General features: G+C 47.0%; 1 protein-coding gene across 1 annotated transcript; it reads left to right on the top strand.

Moving 5' to 3' along the window:
* The first annotated feature begins 7,779 nt into the window (after window positions 1-7,779).
* Window positions 7,780-19,321, top strand: LOC109756014 (long-chain-alcohol oxidase FAO1). Its single transcript, XM_020314886.4, has 3 exons — window positions 7,780-8,154; window positions 8,647-8,919; window positions 17,395-19,321. The coding sequence occupies exons 1-3, from the start codon at window positions 7,909-7,911 to the stop codon at window positions 19,129-19,131; spliced, it is 2,256 nt and encodes a 751-aa protein (XP_020170475.1). The 5' UTR covers window positions 7,780-7,908; the 3' UTR covers window positions 19,132-19,321.
* The last annotated feature ends 892 nt before the right edge of the window (window positions 19,322-20,213 follow it).

Genomic DNA, 20,213 nt, shown 5'->3' with positions numbered 1-20,213 from the left:
GCGATCACCGGGTTGTATCTGGCACTTGGAAGGGTGTATTTTATTAAGTATACGGTTCTAGTTGTCATAAGGTCAAGGTACAACTCCGGGTCGTCCTTTTACGGAGGGACACGGCTATTCGAATAGATAAACTTCCCTGCAGGGGTGCACCACATAACCCAACACGCTCGATCCCATTTGGCCGGACACACTTTTCTGGGTCATGCCCGGCCTCGTAAGATCAACACGTCGCAGCCCCACCTAGGCACAACAGAGAGGTCAGCACGCCGGTCTAAATCCTATGGCGCAGGGGTCTGGGCCCATCGCCCATTGCACACCTGCACGTTGCGAACACGGCCGAAAGCAGACCTAGCCTAGTAGGCGTTCCAGTCCAATCCGGCGCGCGCCACTCAGTCGCTGACGTCACGAAGGCTTCGGCTGATACCACGACGTCGAGTGCCCATAACTGTTCCCGCGTAGTTGGTTAGTGCGTATAGACCAAATGGCCAGACTCAGATCAAATACCAAGATCTCGTTAAGCGTGTTAAGTGTCCGCGAACGCCGACCAGGGCCAGGCCCACCTCTCTCCTAGGTGGTCGCAACCTGCCCTGTCGCTCCGCCATAAAGTAACAGTCGGGGGCCGTCAGGAACCCAGGCCCACCTCTACCGGGATGGAGCCACCTGTCCTTTCAGCCCCCTCATCAGAATCACTTGCGGGTACTCAACGAGCCGACCCGACTTTAGTCACCACATGTGTCATGTATATAAAGTATATAGTATATACCCGTGATCACCTCCCGAAGTGATCACGGCCCAGTAGTATAGCGTGGCAGACGGACAAGAGTGAAGGGCCACTGATGGAACACTAGCATCCTATACTAAGCAGTAGGATGGCAGGTAAGGGTAACAACTGTAGCAAGAATGACAGGCTATGCAACAGAATAGGATTAACCGAAATCGGTAACATGCTACACTACTCTAATGCAAGCAGTATAGAGAAGAATAGGCGATATCTGGTGATCAAGGGGGGGCTTGCCTGGTTGTTCTGGCAAGTAGGAGGGGTCGTCTTCGATGTAGTCGAACACACGAACATCGGAGCGGTCTCGAAGTCTACCGGAAAGAAGTAACGGAGGGGGAACACAATAAATAATAGAGCAATCAAATGCAACACAAAGCAAGACGCGGCGATACGTTGTGCTAGGGGTGACCTAACGTAGGGATAGGTGATACCCGGCGAAAGGGGAAACATCCAGGAAAATATCCCCGGGTTTCGCATTTTCGGACAGGTGAACCGAAGGTGAAATGTTATAGGTTTGCTATGCTACGTATGTGTGGCGGGCGAACGGGCTGCGTATCCGGATTCGTCTCGTCGTTCTGAGCAACTTTCATGTAGAAAGTATTTTCATCTGAGCTACGGTTTATTTTATATGATTTTCTAAAGATTTAATCATTTTCTGATTTTAATTATTTATTTAAATCCAACATTATCCAGAATAGTGTATGCTGATGTCATCATGATGTCATCATGACGTCAGAAGTCAACAGGGCGTTGACTAGGTCAAACTGACGTGCGGGACCCACCTGTCATATACTGTTTAGGTTAATTAGGGTTTAGCTAATCTAATTACTATTTAATCAAACTAACTAATTAATTAGATTAATTAAATCAAATTAATTATCTTAATTAATTCACTAATTAATTAATTATTAATTCATTTTTATTTTTATTTTCTTCTTCTTCTTTTTTTTATTAAAACGTTCTGGGCTGGGCCCCGTTTGTCATAGGCCCTAGGGGCCTTTGCGGGTCTCGGGCGCGGGTCTCGGGTGCCAGAACCCGGCTGGGGCAACCGAACGGGGCTGTGGGCGTCGGGTCGCCGGACCCGGGCGCGTGCTGGCTGGCCGGCGGCCACGGCAGGGCTTGCCGCAACGGGGCGCGAAGGCCACGGCGGGCGGAGCTGGTAGCCCCGACCAGCAGGACAGGGTGCAGCAGAGCACGGGGCGGGGCTCGCGCGCGGTAGGTGGGGCGAGCAGCGGCGGCGGAAGCAGCAGGCAGAGTGGCGCAGCAGGGGACGGCAACGGTCATGGCGGCGACAGCGGCTGGAGGTGGGCGCGCAAGGGGGGCACGGCGGACGCTGCTATCGGGAGGACGGCGGTGCGCGGGTACGTGCATCGGGCGTGGCCGGGTCGCACGGCGCGAGCGGCGACCGCGGCGGAGTACGAGAGCACAGAGGGGGGAGGGGAGGCGCAACCGGCATGGCGGCTCACCGCGAAGCTGTAGGGAGGGGGCAGTGGGCTCGAGGCGGCTTGGGGGTGGCCGGAGTCCGCAACGGCGAGGCCAACGACGTCGGGGACAAAGAGGTTGAGGGCGCGTCGGTGGGGACGAGGCGGTCCAGCGAGTGGGGCTTCGGGGAGGAAGGTGAGGCGTCCATCAAGCGACGGGCGGCGACGGGGAGGAGGTTCGGTGACGGGGCAGCCCGGCGTGGAGTCGGGGACGCCTCCGGCGCGTTGGGGCGCCGGGTTCGGCCCGATCCAGATCGAGAGATGGAGATGGGATCGGGGGAAGTGGGGGATCGTGGGGAGAGTGGAGGGTTAGGGTTTGCGGGGTGGACCGACGGGGGATGTAGGCTGGGCGACGGTGCGGGCCGGCCTGGTGGCCTAGTTGCCAGTTGGGCCGGTCGGCCCAGTGGGGGGGAGGGAAGTCTTTGTCTCCTTTTTATTTTTTTTGTTAGTTTTCATTTATTCTTATTTTGTGTTTCCTTTTTGTTAGCAAATAGTTCTACAAAAATATAACCCCTACTCCTAAATTAGCATAATAACATATGCCACTACCTCAACAAGCTTGGTGACCAAATGAACTAGTTTAATATTTGCTTAGTATTTAAAAGCATTTAAATAATTATTTTGCCGCTGTTTTATCTACTATTGTGTATTTAAATATTTTATTTAGATATGGGTCCTCCACCATAATTGCTTATGATTTATTTGGTTCACTCCGAACATCTTAGTTTTGACATTTGAAAACTTTTATTGTTTGCTTAATTTTGAATTTGAATTCGAACCGGTTTCGAACTAACGCGAGATTATCAACAGTAACCGAGGTGACATGGCATCATTAGCAGAGGTTCACTGTAGCTTAATTATCCGGGCGTCACAAGGTGGTTGGATGAAGATCCTACGTCTCCTAACCCTTCTTCTTCCTCATCTCTGATTCTTCACATACAGAACACCGCACGGGCCGCCGGCCGGACCATCGGCCCCCACCGCCTGTGTTCCTCCGCCACCCCCACCCCCACCCCCGCCCCAACCCCCACCTGCGTCGAGTTTTCTTCGTTCGGCGAGGCCCCACAACCACCCGAACCCCTTCATTAGCACCGGCGAACTCCAGCGAGCTCTGAAAATTGACTGACCCAATTTTGAAATTTAGTGTACTGTGATTTAACTAGTGTGGAATATAAAAGGGGAAAACCATAAGCATTGGGAGTATAGTGTTGAGCGTGCCATGGCGGATCTGAAGGTGCAAACCGGACAAAGGCAACTTTGCAACCAAGACAAGAAATCAGAGTAAAGCAGTGGCGATCTATTTTCTTGATGCGATAAATAAGTTGAGCAGATACGAAAGAGTACCGCCTCTGGTGCGGTGCCGTGTATGCATCTGTTGAGAATTTGACGGTGCTGCGGTAGCGATGGCTGTCGGCGGCGTGGAAGCAGATCTAGGAGGGTAGACGGTGGCGGCGGGCGCGGTGGACGAGACGGTCGTAGGAGCGGCGCCGGCAAGGTGGACGACGGCGGGGATGAAGCGAGAGGACGGGATGCAAGGATCCCGGTCCGAAGCCGTGGATGAGAGAGGTCGATCTCTTGTAATGGATGACGGCGTCGGGGTATCAGCTCCGGCATGGTGGAGGAGGACGGCGGTGGATGGGGTGGTGGATGGCGGCGGACGGAGGAGGGTGGGGTGGAGAGGGTGTTTTGGCGCCCACGGAGTACGAATGGGGAAAAGGGAGGTAGAGAGGAAGGGGGAAACCATGTATTCAGGGCGCGCTTGTTTCAAATGCGAAGAAATTTACAAACTTAGCCCCCGTTTCAAATTTCTACTACATCACAACAATATTAGTCGGTTGGGGATAGGACGGTAATCTCGCATACACCGAATATTTGCCGACGAGAGTTTGTTTTTGGCGCCCACCGTGTATGAATATGAATCGGGGAGGGAGTCGATTTCGGCCGAGGACACACTGTGTTTTGGCGCCCACCGGGTATGAATCCGGGTGAGAGGCGGTTATGTCACGTTTGGGTGAAATTACAAACCTACCCCTATCGAAACCTATAGAAATCCAGCAGATAGGCTTTGCATGGCAGGGATAGGCAGTAGTAATTTCCATCTCGCGGATTTTGGTTTCGGGCGGTTACTGCGAACTTCCCCGCTTCGTTCAAATTTTGCAGAGTGCACGTTTACCGTGCCAACTCAATTCGAATCGCATTTGTATTCTATTTTTTTCGGGCGGGATCCATTTTCAATTGAAATTACATTCTATATACATCATTTTTATATATACTTTCAAAAGCACAACACCATTTATACATAAATATGGTTTACAAATGGCATGATCTCAGATTCATAAGGTTGTATCCATCAATTTGGATTTTCAAATATTTGAAACCACTTTATGTTGAAATCCAATGTATGCATTCCTCGCTAACTGTCTCCAATTAATGTGTGTTTCATGCGGGGTTTTTTTACTTCTCAAACATGTATAATGTGTTTCACACACGCAACATATAGTAGTGTAATCTCGTTTAGACATTAATTGCATATAAATCATGCATTGTTTGTAATTAAAGAATCTATGGATCACCAATATTGATAAACTATATAACATTACACGTGTGCCCAAATTCAAATGAATATCCATGTTTTATACACCAATTTGCGTTATGATATTATCGATGTCGTGATCTCCAGTTTAAATATTTGAATCCCCTTTAATCCAGATATTCGTCTCATATAGCTATCACTCATGCTTATATAGGACTATCTCTCTGGACCTATACGCATTCATCGTCTCTCAGGTATCTCTCGTGCTACCTGTATGTCGACAATGATCTTTTATCTTTGTAAGTACTTTCTCCCTCGACCTTCATCACTCTATCTCTCTCTAAGTATATCTCGCTCCCTGCTATGTGTCTCTAACTATGATTCTCCATGTGGAATCTCTTTCTCTCACACAAACACAAAACTTTGTCTCCCGGGGTCTCATTTCTCTCTACTATTCCCATGTGTGCCACTCGCACACCCCTCATACAAAGATGTCTTTCGCTCCTTAGATATGAGAACCTACGACTCTTCCTCTTAAATATCTCTTTCTCACACACAAACACAAACTCTGTCTCCCAGGGTCTCATATTTCTCCATTGTTCTCTTGTATGTCACTCACACACACTCTCTCCCTAGATATATCTTGCGTTCCCTCATATGTCTCTCTAGCTATCACTCTCGTTGTGAAATATCTTTCTCTCTCGCAGACACAAAACTCCGTCTCTCGGGATCTCATTTCTCTCTGATATCTGTTTGTATGTGACTCACATGCACCCTCTCTCTATCTCTCTCACACCCACACACATAACTCAGCCTTCTGATCCACTCGACTACTATCTCTAACGCACACTAGCTAGCATCTTTATCTTTCTATTTATCTGTTTCTCCATCAACCTTCTTTCTCACCCTCACTCTTGATTTCTATCACGCGCACTACATATGTTTCTCTCTACATGCAGTCAAGTGCCCTCTCACACACATATATAACTTCACCCTCTGAACCACCCGGCGGTCATCTCCAACACCCAAACTAGCAGATGTCCCTCTAGCTAGCATCTCCATCTTTGTATCTATCTGTAGTTTCTCCGTCAACATTTCTTTCTCGCGCGGAGTCTTGCTTCCTATCACCCACACTATATATATCTCTCCATATATATGCATTTATAGGTTGATCTCTTTTGCACAATCGTTGTGCCTCACTCCCTCTGCTAGCCATAGATGCATGCTCCAGCCCACGCCACTATCTCTTAAAGACAAAAACACATGCTCAATTGTTGGGCCTTCTTCCCTGCATTCTCACATGCATGCATATTGTCATACCGATCCGTCTCTCCCATGTCCTTGATCTTATGACTTATGTCTTCTTTCTTTTATCTCAATCATGCGCGCGCGCACACACACATCCCATGTATACATGTATACCTCTCACACATGCACGTTCAAGGTCTCTATGTCTCCATACGTAGTTAATTACCCTCAATCCTAACGCCACATCGAATCGTTCTCCTCTTGTGTGCACATAACTTCCGCCTGGATGGGTAAAACACACACTCACACTTAACAATCTCCTTCTAGCTACCCCCCCCCCCCCCCCGCCTCTCACTCTTCCCCTGTATCCCCGAAACCAATAAGACCATCCCTTTGTTTAATTCCTGCCTACATGCACCATCGATATATAGTAGTCTTCCTCGGTGTCTCTCGAACAAACAAGTTCTCTCGATGTCGACTCCTCTCACGCGCACACACCTTTTCTTCCCTCTCTACGAGCATTTTCTCTCTCGCACCCCATCGTTGGTGGCCTCTGCCATACACATCAGCTCTCTATGATGAAGCCATGCACACTTAAATTACACCCGCCACCGAGGACCCCGCGACACACACACACACACAGACACGCGCACACGCACGCACGCACACCCACCCAGGCACCCCCCCCCATGGGCTGGTCCGAATTGAACTAGGAGGGGGGGTGCCCCCTCCTTCCCTTTCCCTCCTTCTCCCAGTTGGAATAGGAAAAGAGGGGGGGTGAATCCTACTTGGACCGGGAGTCCAAGTAGGACTCCTCCCTATGGCGCGCCCCCCTATGGTCGGCCTTCTCTCCTCCCCCTCCTTTATATACGTGGGAGGGGGCACCCCAAGGACACACAAGTTTCTCTTGACCGTGTGTGGTGCCCCCTCCACAGTTACACATCTCGGTCATATCGTCGTAGTGCTTAGGCGGAGCCCTGCGCTGGTAACTTCATCATCACCGTCGTCACGCCGTCGTGCTGACGGAACTCTCCCTCGGCCTCAACTAGATCAAGAGCTCGAGGGACGTCATCGAGCTGAACATGTGCTGAACGCGGATGTGTCGTACGTTCGGTACTTGGATCGGTTGGATCGCAAAGACGTTCGACTACATCAACCGTGTTACTAAAGCTTCCGCTTTCGGTCTACGAGGGTACGTGGACACACTCTCCCCGCTCGTTGTTGTGCATCTCCTAGATAGATCTTGCGTGATCGTAGTTTTTTTTTTTTTGAAATACTGCGTGCCCAACAGTATGTTGGTGCAAATCAGGATACATCATCAAACTTATAGGTGTAGGCGGGTAGCCATAAAGGTCGCTAGGATAGTGGTTTTCGGGTTGATTCATGTATTTGTTTTGTTAGGCTCTGTTGAATATAATATAATAAAGATGGTTGTGTACATCCTTGGATGCAGATGCTGGATGTTTAACCTCTTTTCCGAAAGAAATTATAATATTGTAGGAGTATTAGTCAATTTATCCAATGATGTATATTAGGTGTGTGCGCTTGTGTCTGCGTTCGCACTGTGTGAAAAAACAGATTTCTTTTTTTTGTTAGCCGTCGAATATTTTTATCCGATGATAGCAAAGGTTTCGCCTTCTTTTCGAAAAAACTCGTTGATTAGCTAGATGGATAACAGACCGGAAGTTTCCGTGCTCCGTCCCTAGTTAGCTGGTGACCGGTATTAAATAACGAGATTGACACCTATCAACTCTCGATCTATCTATCTATACAGACGGACGAATGCGCGCGCAAAGCCACAGGGAAGTCTAGTCGTGGAACCTGAAAACAGGGTCCGGCGCTAGCTGCTCTGCCCGCGGTGGTAACTGATGGCGGCGCCGGAGGGGGAGGAGAAGGCGCCGACGGGACACCCTCTGCTCCGGGTGCTGAGGCGAGACAAATACACGCACGGGCTCTACCCGGCGCAGATGGAGGCGCTCCGGGCCATGTGCGGCGCGCTCATCCCGTCGCTGCCGCCGGAGGAGGCCCTCGACGGGCGCAGGGACACGCCACGCGACAAGGACCTCGAGCGGTTCTACCTCGCATCCGGCGCCGACTCCACCATTCCCGACGAGGTGATCCATCAAGCTCATCCATATACAACTGTGTTCCTACCTTACGTACGCGGTTACTGCCTTGTTCATCCATAGTAGTATTTGATTTGATACTCCGTCCGCCAAAACTTTACCGATATGACCGCTCGTCAGCAGAATAATCTAGATTACCATTATCGGCTACGCGACTCTCATCTAAGCGGAACCGGACCCCGCCCGTCTCCTATGCGCGGAGATTAATTAGGCGTACGTGATGCTGCCCTATCCCACGCTGACGCTGGCACATGTGTAATTGGACTACATTTCAGTTCGTACGCGTGTACAGTACGTAGTTTGGTAGGAGTAAATAAATATTTCATGGACAAATGGGACTGTTCACTCAGGTACGTATACAGTATAGTTTTTTTTTAACTCCACTATAGTGCTTTGTTGCCTTCAATTCATCCAGCCACCAGGCATGATTTAGGAGTACATAATGATGCTCACAAATTGGGCGATTGGTTTCCGTGCAAGGTTGCGGAGCTGGCCTTCACCCGGTGCGTGTGGGAGGCGGGGGTGCTGGTGCACGTCACGCTCTGGCTACTGTGCACGCGGCTCGGCACGCTGGCGCTGTGCGGCCGGCTGTGCGTCTCCGGCGAGTTCCCGTACGTGCGCCGCTTCGCCGACATGCCGGTGGGGCGGCGGGAGGAGGCGCTCAGGCGGTGGACCAAGGCGCGGTGGCTCATCCTCGTCAAGATCGCCTTCGCCATCGTCAAGAGCCTCTGCTTCAACGTCTTCTACACCAAGGTGCTTGCTTAATCCTGCTTGCTTGGATTGGATGATTATGGGTGGGTGGTTCTACCTTGTCCACGGATCAACTGGGTTGGATCGTACACGTGATTAGACTACTACAGGACGAGCTAGAGCGACGATTGCGTGACCGGTCGCATGCCCGTCCACTGTCCTGGTAGTTACAGCAGTGATGGCACTGCTTGGCGCCGCAGGACAAGACACAATTACAATACTTATTGCTTTGCTGCGCCAGCGTAATTCCATGATTGGACCATCTAGGTCACTGTCGGGCCACGTGCCAAAAGACTGACAGGATGCTTTGGACTCGAGGCTTCTTCAGGCTTCTATGTTGCTTTTCGTATTACTAGCCCCTGATCTTGTAAATACTTAATAAAATAGATGCATACATCAGTCAATCTTTTTTTTTAAAGACTGTATTACTACCTCCTTGTTTACTTGCCCCGTGGTCATATTTTAATCATGACTTTAATAATAATAATAAAATATAAGTTATATAGTAATAATAATATCACTAAAGCGATATTCAAATACTAATTCATAATATATATTTTTATGACATGTATTAGCATTTTGCTAGCCAAATACGTGATCATATACTGCACTAGTAGCTCTGTGGTCACTGCTTTGATCACTTCATCGATCACCTTCGCTCGGTAGCGGGTCCAATGTAAGAAAATTACACTTGAGAGGCCACACACTTCTACAATCGGCAGCTCTTGAGATTAGAGTTTTAGGCTCTGTGATGTGGGTAATTAGGCCCATTTCAATGCACGGGTGCTTAGATGGAGTGCTAATAAGTGCATGAAAAAGTTCAGCAACTAAAGTTATCAATGCATAGATGCTTAACTTGTTGTAGCTAAATCTTTTTCATTTAATTATTTAGCAACTAGGTCTTTTTTTGTTCATAGGACAATGCCTCTTTTGGTTCAAAGGGTAGGAATATCATAGGAATAAAAAAATTACAGGAATGATATGTCATGTATCTCAAATTTTATTGATGAAAAAGGGTTTCTCCCCGCTTTGTATTACAAAACAACCAACCGATACAACCAGCGATAGGTGTTGGGTGGAAGCAGCACAGACACGCCCAAAAGAACCGAAAGAGAAAGAACAAAGGAAACAAATGCACACAACAGCGGATCGACAAAAGAAGAAGAAGCCTCGCGACCATTGTGCCCATCGGAAGTCTCCCACCGCGTTCCTAGACTCCGAAGCGCGGGTACCAATCAACACCTCTAAGAAGGGACGCGACGATGACGACGTTGCTGCCAAGGGTTTCCCGGTACGCGGCGAGGAGAGTGGAAGGGTAGCCCCGACGCCCTCCAAGAAGGTCCGGCGGCACCCTCAGGCGCCACCACGTCGGTGTCGGACAAGCCGGCCTGAATTTCTTCCGATCCCAACCTTCACTTCGGGCGCTCCGGAGCCCGCCACCAAACCGGCCACCACCATGCGCCAACATGGTCTTGAAGCTTCCACGCCGTCTCACCACGGCACCACGAAGTGAGGTCTGCACACCGAAGCCGAGGAGCCGGGACTAGAGGCAGCACCACCGTGAACACGCGGGAGGGCTCAACCTCCACTGTCAACGACGGTAGCCGACCGGACACGATAGCAGGAGCATACCAGGCCCGTGGGCCCATAGGCCTGGCCGGGCCCTCATAGGCCCGTAAAGCTCCCGCCTTCACGCTGCAACAGGCACGTCGGCGGCGGCGTCGCCCCCGGTCCGAGCTGCTGCTCCTCCCCCACCGCGCAGAAGGCAATGAAGTCACGTCGGGGGCCTGCAAGGCCCAGATCTGAGCCGGGGGCGCGCTGCCGACCACCCCGCGCCACCAAGCCGCCCCGCCGCCAAGGAGCCGCGCCGCCACCTCGTCTGTCGCCGGCCACCGCCGCTGGGTCGCCGGACCGCAGTCAAACCGAGGAACACCGCCACCGTCCCCTGCCCCTGGAAGGGGAAACGGGCGCGGGGGGACAGGAAGTCCCGCCGTCGCCGACACCACCCGGACCAGCACCGGGGACGACCGCCAGCGGCGGCAGGGGAGGAAAGGGGAGTTGTCGCCGAGGAAGAAGAGGGAGGCGCGCCGCCCCGGCCAGCTCCCGGGAAGGCGGCGTAAGGGTGGATCCAGGAGGGGGAGGGAGGGCAAGGCTGGGTCCGGGCGGCCAGCGACGACGTCGGCGCGGGGGCGGAAGGACGGCCGGCGGCGGTGGGAGCTGGGGGAGGAACCCTAGCAAGAGCCTGGGTCGGGGGAAGGGTCGCTCGTAGTGTACGTGCCTATCTCAAACTTTATTACCAGAAATAGGAAAAGAGATGTCCTTTGATTTACATCATATAATTTTTTTATTGAGTTTAGTCTAATGTTTTTTTTTCTTTTGAAATGCGAAGAATAGTAATATTTTTTGATTCACATGGTCATCAAAGTGCTCTCTCCTTCCTTAATTGTTGTCAGTTCATGTGTTTGCCTATGTGGCATGCTAAGCACACTAGGAACTACTAAATATATCTATCTATAAATAAAGATACTAAGCTCCCTCAAATTGAAGCGCTATGGTGCTTCGAGGGTCGTGGGGTCACCGGGGTCCTTCGCGTAAGTGTGCATTGTTTAGTTTCTTTTCTCTTTTTTTATTTTTATTTTTTCATGTTTTAATTCACGAGCACTTATTAAAATTTGTGTACTTTAAAAAACATAAACATATTTTTTCCAAATTCTTTAATATTTAATCAATTTGTGGATATTTTTAAAGTTCACGGTTAATGAAAGTTTGTGAACGTTTTTAAAATTGATTTTTTTTTATTTTGCAAACATTTTTGAAACCATGAATATATTTTAAATTCATGAAAGTTTCTGAAATTCATTGTTTTTAAAAGTCATAATATTTTTAAAGTTCCTTAAACATCATTTAATATAACTAATATTTTTAAATTAAAAAGCCAGGAAATTTTTTCTAAGCTAGAAGTGGGGTGAACAAAAAAAACTAAACGAGCGAGGAGCAGTGAGCCAAGCTGAGCGAGTAAGAGCTTCATGTGCTGACCCATGTGAGCGTCAGAGTAGCAATTCTATAGGTTTAGCGTGAAATAAGAACTTCCAAGAGGTTCACACAATCACTACCGGGCTGACAACAAGGCCAAAATGTGCAAAGACTTCGCAACCACACATCAAATAACTCCAACATCAAGCCAACATGATATATGAACAAAAAAACACCACCAATAAAAAAATTAAAACACAAACCAAAACAGATAAAATCAAAAAACAACTGATCACAATAATCTATAGATATAAAAAAGTTGGTTTAACAAGTGAAGAACTTTTGTAAAAGTAGATCGTCCGCACTGAGTGCGATACATGGCCTGTGTACGTACCACCCTGGGCCGGCCAATTTTTACACCTTTTCTCTTTGTGCCTGACGAGATTTGAACCCAGCACATGTACGCTTAGTACAACCGCGGTAACCAACTAGACTACTTTCTTATCGTGTCTAGTTACCTTTCTTTTTTCCTCTTCAAATATAACACTAACTAACTTTAGCCTGTTTTTTTTTTGCTTTTTCTCCAAAAGTTTTATTTTCTCTTTGTTTTCCTTTTTCAGTTTCTTTTATTTTTCAAAACTCATGAATATTTTTAAACATAAACCTTTTCATAAATCTATGAACTTTTTAAATTCATGAAAATTTTCTTAACTCTGTGAGCACAGTTTTCAAATCCACGTACTCGTTTCAACACTTACGAACACTCTTTTAAAGCCCACAATATTTTTTCAAATTTGTGAACATTATTTTTCTAAATTGATGAATTTTTTTCAAATATGTGAACGCTTGGGCCAACAGGGGCTCGACGGGAGGGATGCGGTCGCCTAGGTGGGCCAAGGCCTAAGCTTTGTTCTTTTCCATTTCTTTGTTTTTATTTTCTTTTTTCGTCAATCCATTTTCCCCACTTTTGAAATTTATTTTTTTAAACCTATTTAAAATTGTAAACATTGTTTATAATACCAAAAAATGTTATTATTTTCAAATATGTTTACAATTTTATAAAGATACTAAGCTCCCTCAAATTGAAGCGCTATGGTGCTTCGAGGGTCGTGGGGGTCACCGGGGCCCTTCGCGTCAGTGTGCAGTGTTTATTTTTTTCTCTCTTTTTATTTTTATTTTTTCACGTTTTAATTCATGAGCACTTATTAAAATTTGTATACTTTAAAAAACATAAACATATTGTTTTCCAAATTCTTTAATATTTAATCAATTTGTGGATATTTTTAAAGTTCATGGTCAATGAAAGTTAGTGAACGTTTTTAAAATTGAATTTTTTTATTTTGCAAACATTTTTGAAACCATGACTATATTTTAAATTCATGAAAGTTTCTGAAATTCATTGTTTTTAAAAGTCATAATATTTTTAAAGTTCCTTAAACTTCATTTAATTTAACTACTATTTTTAAATTAAAAAGACAGGAATTTTTTTCTAAGCTAGAAGTGGGGTGAACAAAAAAACTAAACGAGTGAGGAGCAGTGAGCGAAGCTGAGCGAGCAAGAGCTTCATGTGCTGACCCATGTGAGCGTCAGAGTAGCAATTCTATAGGTTTAGCGTGAAATAAGAACTTCCAAAGGGTTCACACAATCACCACCGGGCTGACAACAAGGCCAAAATATGCAAAGACTTCACAACCACACATCAAATAACTCCAACATCAACCCAACATGATATATGAACAAAACAACACCACCAATACAAAATTAAAACACAAACCAACACAGATAAAATCAAAAAACAACCGATCACAACAATCTATAGATAAAAAAAGTTAGTTTAACAAGTGAAGAACTTTTGTAAAAGTAGATCGCCCGGACTGAGTGGGATACACGGCCTCTGTACGTACCACCCTGGGTCGGCCAATTTTACACCTTTTCTCCTCTTTGTGCCTGACGAGATTTTTAACCAGCACATGTATGCTTGGTACAACCGTGGTAACCAACTAGACTACTTTCTTATCATGTCTAGTTACCTTTCTTTTTTCCTCTTCAAATATAACACTAACTAACTTCAGCTTGTTTTTTTTTTGCTTTTTCTCCAAAAGTTTTATTTTCGCTTTGTTTTCCTTTTTCAGTTTCTTTTATTTTTCAAAATTCATGAATATTTTTAAACACAAACCTTTTCATAAATCTATGAACTTTTTAAATTCATGAAAAAATTCTTAACTTTGTGAGCACAGTTTTCAAATCCACGTACTCGTTTCAACACTTAGGAACACTCTTTTAAAGCCCGCAATTATTTTTCAAATTCGTGAACATTATTTTTCAAAATTGATGAATTTTTTTCAAATATGTGAACGCTTGGGCCAACAGGGGCTCGACGGGAGCGATGCGGTCGCTTAGGTGGGCCAAGGCCTAAGATTTTTTTCTTTTCCATTTCTTTGTTTTTATAATACTAAAAATGTTATTATTTTCAAATATGTTTACAATTTTATAAAATATATTGGAATTTGAAAAGGTACGTGGTCTACAATTAAGAAATGTTTGCATTTTAAAGAAAAGTTAATAAATTTTGAAAAGGTATGTGGTCTACAATTAGAGTTCAACATAAATTATAGGGAATTTGTCATAGTTTGAAAAAGTGTTCAAGTTTGTAAAATTTCCATACACAATTTGAAATTACAAAAATGTTGACAAATTTCAAGAAATTGTTAGGATAAGGAAATGTTCCTGTTGATTGATAACTAGTGGTTGGGGTGCCGTCCTATGGCGCCGCTTGAGAGGAAGTTGCGCGCATATTTTCATTTAAAAACATATATAGAGTCCTCGCCTCTGTCTACAAAAACATCTAAGAAAAAAATCTTCACCTTCATCTAATAAAAGAAGTAAAAAAGGAAAAAAAATTACCACTGTAGCCTACCAGCGAGTGCCACTTTGCATAACCCTCCATTTAAAAAATACCAGAGATCCTCACCTCCATCTAAAAAGAAAAAAATACATTCAAAAAGTAATCGACACCTTCATCTAAAAAAGATTCCAAAAGATTTTTCACCGCGGCCAACCAGCTTGTGTCACATGGCATAGTTGGTTGGTCGCTCTTCACGCGTAGCTTAATGGGTTTAGTGACCAATATTTAAAATAAATAAACTTTCAAACTACATGCTCACAGATGCACCTGTTTGGCCTAGTCTAGCACACTCATGTGAACTGATGGTGTTTTGGACTATGGATAAATGGCCTCAACTTCTTCCAGCAGCTTGGCACTGACATATGAGGCATCCATGCAGGTTTGAACGAATTCCGACATCGTATACCAGTTGCGTCACTTTCTGCCATTTATCGACCATTTTTCACCAAGAAAAACTCCAGAAAATGCAGAATTGTCGAAAACTCGAATAACTTGGTATAGTGCCTTGAATTGGTCATATAAGTTGTGAAATTTTTATGAGGCCATTTGACAGATGTCAAAAAAAATGTGCTTTCAAATAGACCCTTCTGGCCTACCCAACTTTTGCAAGCATGTGGGCATGCTCATGATAGGCATCCATCCCAGATTTGAACGATTTTCAACACCGATGCAAGTTGCGACATGTCCACCATTTATCTTCTTTTTTGACTGAGAAAACTTCAGAAAATGCAAAATTTATTAAAAACCAAAACAACTTGACATGGTGCCTAAAATCGGTCATACAAGGCCATTAAAAAATTAGGGTTATTTTAAAGATGTCGAGAAACAATGTGCTCTTGACGGAGTCTTCTGGCCCACGGAACACCCACCACTGAATAAGGTGTTTTTTTGGACATTCATGAAATGACCTCAAATTTTGCTAGCAGGTGGGCATTGCTCATGGTAGGCACCCATGTCAGGTTTGAAGAAAAATATATATCTAAAATCATAATTTAAACATGTATTTAATATTGTATTTTTTTCTTTTTCTTGTTTCCGTGTGCGACAAAGGACCGGCCTAGTCAGGCAACCTCCTATGAATAAAGTATTTAATTCATGATTTTTTTTCATCAAATTCCTCAACCTCTTTTAGAATCAATGAACTTTTTCTAATTTCATGAACTTTTTTGAAAAATTTGTTAACTTTTTAAAAATCGATGAACATTTTTCCATTTCGCAAACTTTTTCCCTCCTTGGAGCTAGGGGTGGACAAAAAACCGAGAAACCGAAGATTTAACTGATACCAAAATCGAAAAAACCAAATTTGTGGTTTTTCGTGTTGGTGTTGGAATATTTCATCCACATATAGCGACCAGCGCGCATGCAGCAGGGGCGTCAATTCCATGGACCAAGCTGATCACTTGTACGTAAGGCATAAACTTGTTTTAAGATTTTTGTTGCAGCCTGCATGTACGTGTCTGTAGGCAGTAGACTGTACCGTTCGTGGTTTTAGTCCCACCTCATCTTATATGGAAGGAGGCATAAATCTTGGCTATATAATAGGGTAGTCTCGTTACATGGTTTCTAGTTTTAAAAATTCAAAAAATGTTTATAGATTAAAGATAAGTTCATCGCTTTGAAAAAAATACACGGATGTGACAGAAAAGTCTGTGAAATTTAAAAAATCATCAATTGTTCATGAATTTGACAAAAAAATCATAAATTTGATAAAAGTTCATGAAATTGAAAAAAATCATCAATTTGAAAAAAAATCATGGTTTTGACCAAAAAATCATGAATTTGATAAAATTTTGTGAAACTAAAAGACATTAATTTATCGAAAAAAAGGTTCATAGATTTAAAAAAATCACAAATTTAAGCAAACGAAAAAGAAAAGAGAAAAAGAAGAAGAAATAAAGAAAACTAGAAAAGAATAAAACCGAAGAAAAAGGCCAAACAAAACCAAAAAAGGAAGAAAATTAAATTGAGATGATGCAAACAAGAAGAATAAAAGAATAGCTAGGCAGATCAAGTGAGTTGTCCCATTTGGTTACAGCGGGCGTAAACCAAAAGGTCGAGAGTTCATTTTTTCTAAGAGCATCTCTAACATGCGTCAAAAAACTGCTCCGCGCGCTAAAATTTGGATTTTTTGGGCGCCGGACAGCTTCAACAGAAGTTATAAAATAGTGCGCGCGGGCTGAAAAACGCTATCGCATGCTGCAAATTTGAGGCGTCAGATTGCGCGCGCTTCATAATTTACACTGCGTGTTTTTTTAAACGCGCGTTTTTGAACATCTGATAAAGCAATGTTGGGTCCGGCGCATTAAAAGTGCTACAGTGACGCGCTAAAACTATCTTAAAGCGCAAAACTTTTGTGCTGCTGTTGGAGATACTCTAAATGGGCCAGACCGGATGGAGGGGGTGTGCGCCGGTTTGTTTGACACTACTCCCGATACAAGGTATACGTACACGGCGGGCCACCCATCATAGATACGAAAGTGAGCATGATTTGCAAAAAGTCCCCTTTGTACGTTTAGCAGGGGTTGTCGCGAAGCGGGCCTCTTGTGAAAACTTCACCATTTTAGTTTCATCAAACATTTATCTCTGCTTCCAACGTGCAGGTGGTCGAAAACTCTGAGAACCCATGCTGGAAAGCAACAGGGTTCAGCGTGCCGAACGTGAAAGAGCAACGAAAGAAACATCCGACGGAAGCGACTACCCTGCGGCCTCTGGACAGCGGCGTCGTGGAGACCAGGGAGCTGGACGACGCCGCCCTGCTCACATCACTCGCGGAGAAGGGCCTCGCGGTAAAGCCGGCCACGTCGGGCGATTATCACGCGGTGGAATGCGATGTCGCCATCGTCGGTTCAGGCTGCGGCGGTGGCGTGGCCGCCGCGGTGCTCGCGTCCGCGGGGCACAAGGTGCTTGTCGTCGAGAAGGGAGACTACTTCACCCCCGATGATTACAGCTCAGTCGAGGGCCCGTCGATGGAGCGCCTCTACGAGCAGGGAGGCATCTTCTGCACGTCCAACGTGACGACCGTCTTGTACGCCGGCACCACCGTCGGCGGCGGCTCGGCGGTGAACTGGTCCGCCAGCATCCGCACGCCACGGGAGATCCTGCAGGAGTGGTCGCGCGATCACGGGCTCCCCGTGTTCGGGAGCGCGGCCTACGTGCAGGCCATGGACGCCGTGTGCGCCCGGCTCGCCGTGACCGACGGGTGTCGGGAGGAAGGGTTCCAGAACAAGGTGGTGCGCCGCGGGTGCGAGGCGCTCGGGCTGCCTGTTGACCGCGTGCCGCGCAACTCGTCAGAGGGCCACCACTGCGGGAGCTGCTACCTGGGGTGCCCAACCGGCGACAAGCGCGGCACCGACACGACGTGGCTCGTCGACGCCGTCGAGCACGGCGCGGTGATCCTGGCCGGGTGCAAGGCCGAGCGCCTCATCTTCCAGAACAATAGCGGCAAGAACGGCCGGAGCAAGAAATGCGTCGGCCTGGTGGCGACGTGCATGAGCAACGGCATCACCAAGAAGCTGCGCATCGAGGCCAAGGTGTCCATCTCGGCGTGCGGGGCGCTCATGACGCCGCCGCTGCTCCGTAACAGCGGGCTCAGAAACCGGCACGTCGGCCGGAACCTGCACCTCCACCCGGTGTCCATGGCGTGGGGGTACTTCCCGGACACGAACCAGGAGCCCCAGCTCACCGGCAAGTGCTACGAGGGCGGCATCATCACGAGCATGCACCGCGTCACTGAGCGCACCATCATCGAGACGCCGGCACTGGGGCCGGGGGCCTTCGCCTCGTTGGTCCCGTGGGAATCGGGCCGCGACATGAAGGAGAGGATGCGCCGGTACACGCGCACCGCGCACGCGTTCGCGCTGGTCCGCGACCACGCCGCGGGGAGCGTGTACGGCGAGGGCCGCGTGCACTACAGCCCGAGCCGCGGCGACATCGAGGAGCTCCGAGACGGCCTGCGCCGCGCCCTGCGCATCATGGTGGCCTCCGGCGCGGCCGAGGTGGGCACGCACCGCAGCGACGGGCTGCGGCTGCGGTGCAAGGGCGTGCAGGACAAGGACCTGGAGGCGTTCCTGGACGAGGTGACCGTGGCGAGGGGCCCGATGCAGCCGGGCACGGACACGTGGGCGCTCCTCTGCTCGGCGCACCAGATGGGCAGCTGCCGGATGGGCTCCAGCCCCAAGGAGGGCGCCGTCGACGGCAGAGGCGAGAGCTGGGAGGCCGAGGGCCTGTACGTCTGCGACGGCAGCCTCCTCCCGACTGCCGTTGGTGTGAACCCCATGATCACGATACAGTCTCTCGCCTACTGCCTCTCCATGGACATCGCCGAGTCCTTGGCGTAGAGCGGGAAACAGCAGTGGAGCATGTATGATGTGTGTTGATTGTTGGTTAATCAAGTGCAATCCGCACAGGTACACTGTCCACAACTGCAGCTGATTCATGACACATTTGTATGTAATTGCTTTTTTTTACCGCAAACATTTTCATGTGATTGTTGGTTCAATTGTTGATGTTCAATTGTTTTCTTACTCACCAGGTTAGAATTAACGAGCTGTTGGCTAGTTACGAGCCGGCTAGCTAAGCTTGAGCTTTAACTCGTGACCGCTGAACTCGGTATAACTTAACGAGGCAAAAAGCCCTGCTCGATTATGTTGGTTTGAAGCTTGTAATCTTTTTTTTTAACTGTTGAAGCCTATAAGCTTAACAAGCTTGCGGGGAAATCAATTGATGTGGGGATGCGCTTATGGCCGAGGCACTGGTCTTACTGTTTGGTCTCAATTTGACAAATACAGTCGGTTGTAACCGCATAGAGGTGAACTTCGATAACTTTGAGGTGACAAAGATAACGAAGAATGAAGGTCGCTCTTTCGGTCTATCGGTGACAGTTTTTGATGATATATCACATTGCGTATGACTTTTCGCATATTATGTTTGAGCATGCTCCCAAAAAGTCTAATTGTGCTGCCCATGATTTAGCCAAACTAGATAAAAATACTGTATGAGGGGTGGATGGAAGATCCACCCGTAGAAATTGTTGATGCTCTTGTAAAAGGTAACACGGTGATCATGTTGCAATAAAGAGTACTTTGATGTCTAAAAGAAACTGAGACCAATTAAGAGTAAGCTACAAGGTTCGGTCTATGCCCCGATTGTGAAGGAAATTAAATACTTGAGAAGTCTATGAGAAACTAGTACCACCCATGTAATTCGTAGTCAAAATAAGGACATTGATTGCCTGGCTAGCTTTGCTAGAGTAGACCTACGCGTCAGTTAATTCAAAATAAAACTGCATCAATCACTTTGATCCATAGCCCTTAGATCTTCATCCAACAGTCAAAAATAGATTGCATTACTGTTCATCTTCTACCTCCAGTCATTCTTCCTCTCACAGCCGCCAGCCAATCTGCCCAGGCCTAACCGCCTG

This window comes from Aegilops tauschii, chromosome 1 (assembly GCF_002575655.3).
Source record: "Aegilops tauschii subsp. strangulata cultivar AL8/78 chromosome 1, Aet v6.0, whole genome shotgun sequence".
Lineage (NCBI taxonomy): Eukaryota > Viridiplantae > Streptophyta > Magnoliopsida > Poales > Poaceae > Aegilops > Aegilops tauschii.
Note: the sequence above shows the minus strand (reverse complement) of the source record. Positions and strands in the feature narration are given on the sequence as shown.